General features: G+C 30.6%; 1 protein-coding gene across 1 annotated transcript in view; it reads right to left on the bottom strand.

The window, feature by feature from the left end:
- The window catches only part of LOC106466088 (MAU2 chromatid cohesion factor homolog), a 45,447-nt gene that overhangs the window by 22,268 nt on the left and 20,829 nt on the right, over positions 1-2,350 (bottom strand). The window contains exon 9 of the mRNA XM_013926331.2: positions 2,258-2,348. Coding sequence (XP_013781785.1) covers positions 2,258-2,348 — 91 coding nt within the window. The remainder of the gene's footprint in view (positions 1-2,257; positions 2,349-2,350) is intronic.

Below are 2,350 nucleotides of genomic sequence, written 5' to 3'. Positions count from 1 at the left end.
ACAAAATGGTTACGAGGTCGGTCCCAAGGATCGAGCCCGGGTTGAAAGAGTTAACAAATGCCAGACAGAAATTAAGAATATTAACACAAAAATCATCCATCCAACCTTACTAAATCCAAACAAGATCTAAGTTATCACGATCCAACCGTTTTTATAAATTCTCAAAAATTACAGTGAAATCTACAAATCTTGCATGATACACCTATCATAGCTACACTTTTCACCTCATGAAATCGAGAGCTAAATCTTGCATATTTAACTACTCATATCCTCACCAAGTATTGACAAGGTCCCAGAAAACTCTTGATTAACACATTAAAGTTTTTTAGATAGAAAGAAAGAAAATATGAATTGTTTTGAATGACCCACAAACTCCATTTGGTCAATACCTTAAATTCAAAAGATTATATTTAAATTTTTTGTTCAACTGACCAAACATTTAATAGTACCTGAAATTTAAAAAATAAGCTATAGAAAAAAAATGAATGAACTTATTACCAAACACACATCAAACTTAAAACACCACAAGGTATGACCAACCTGGCATGTATTTGCCCACAATCCCAAATTACCTCCGAATCTACATATTCACAGTCATAGTAGAAGCATCATGAATTCTCTCGACAACCTATAAAAACTATGAATCTTGACCTTTTCCACACTCAACTAACCAGACTTACATCACAATATCAAACAGCTAGATAAAGCTAACAATAAAAAAAAAAATCCATTCAGTATTCATGTTAACAGCAGAAAAAAGAAAATGTACTGTAAACTGTAATAACAATAAATAAAACAGTCTACATGGAGAAACTACAAACTTAACATCAAACATCAAAAACTTAAATATAATTCTACAGAAGACAAGGAGTGTAAAATCACAAAAATACATAGAAAGATGCAAGTGAACACTTTAAGCTACTACTATAGAACAAAAGCAAATCATCAAATGTACATGAACTGCCACCTTTGAGATACATAAAACTTTCTCACATGGTGCACCAGATAGACATTTTCTTCTTTACAATACTCAATGTAAATATATATATATTCATTTATCTTTGTTTAAACTATATGTATCTTAAACATCTGCATTAATATTGTTTCCAACTGCAATACTAACAAGAGACTCCATAGTATATGTATATAAATTTCATTTTCAACTAAAATTAGTTTTATTATTGACAAATTGTCTGCACCCATGCTTCTTTTTTTTTTTTAATCAAAACTAGTTTCTAGGACCATAAACCTTCAAGGATGAATTAACAGAAATTTGTTTTATTTACTAACTTTTGTTACATGTATTTATTTATTAATCATTACTATCTATTTTTTTATTAACCTGTTATTTATATAATTAAAAGAATCAGCAAGTTTTATTTCTGGGCTGCTGTTGCCACTATCTACTTTTGATATGATAACTTTGTTCTCAAAAATATGCACACACACAAAAAATATAAAAATTGCAGCAATGTTTTAAAAATGGTGTATAAACCTGTGGTTAGACAATTCGATAAATATTCACCCTCTGCCATACCACACTCAATGTAAAACATTAAATTTTAAGAATGAAGAAAAAGTGTTTTCACCTCACCTAAAAAACAAATACAGTGAGTCATATTGGAACCATAGAGATATATATCATTGTATGATATTAGATCACAGTGTTCCTTTGTGGTGTATATCAGCATCACCCAACAAAAATGGTGCTACACACTTGGCCTCAAAAGGTGCATCTTGCAGCACTTGGTATAGAGATCTAACTTTTCTTTTGTACTTAAATCATCTTTTAAAATAAGGTATACCTTGAAGCCTGAAGAAAGCTCTGTATATTTAGTCTCATTTGGCTATGTTACTCAGTTACAAGGAAGAAATTATTTCCATAAGTTTTAGTTAGGTTTTCAGTTATAAAAAATACATGAATGGTAAAATGATAACATAATTCATAAGGCCTATACAAAATCTCAGTGCTAAAACAACAGCAAATTACTTATTAAAAAAGAGCTCAGAGAAATTGTTGCAAAGTTTCTATACTAAGAAAAATCTTAGTTATTCTGTATACATGCAATTAATGAAGTTTCCAAGACTAAAGAAGTTACACTTACTCTTCAGTTTTTCAATCTGCATAAGAGCCTTATCAGTGTACTTTTGGGCTTTGTCCATGTAGCCTGCTTGCATTGAGTGTAAAACTGTAACCTAGAAACAAGATCATACATGCAATTAATGAAGTTTCCAAGACTAAAGAAGTTACACTTACTCTTCAGTTTTTCAATCTGCATAAGAGCCTTATCAGTGTACTTTTGGGCTTTGTCCATGTAGCCTGCTTGCATTGAGTGTAAAACTGTAACCT

The sequence above is a fragment of the Limulus polyphemus genome, unplaced genomic scaffold (assembly GCF_000517525.1).
Source record: "Limulus polyphemus unplaced genomic scaffold, Limulus_polyphemus-2.1.2 Scaffold2146, whole genome shotgun sequence".
Taxonomy (NCBI): Eukaryota; Metazoa; Arthropoda; class Merostomata; order Xiphosura; family Limulidae; genus Limulus; species Limulus polyphemus.
This window is presented reverse-complemented; position numbering and strand designations above follow the sequence as displayed.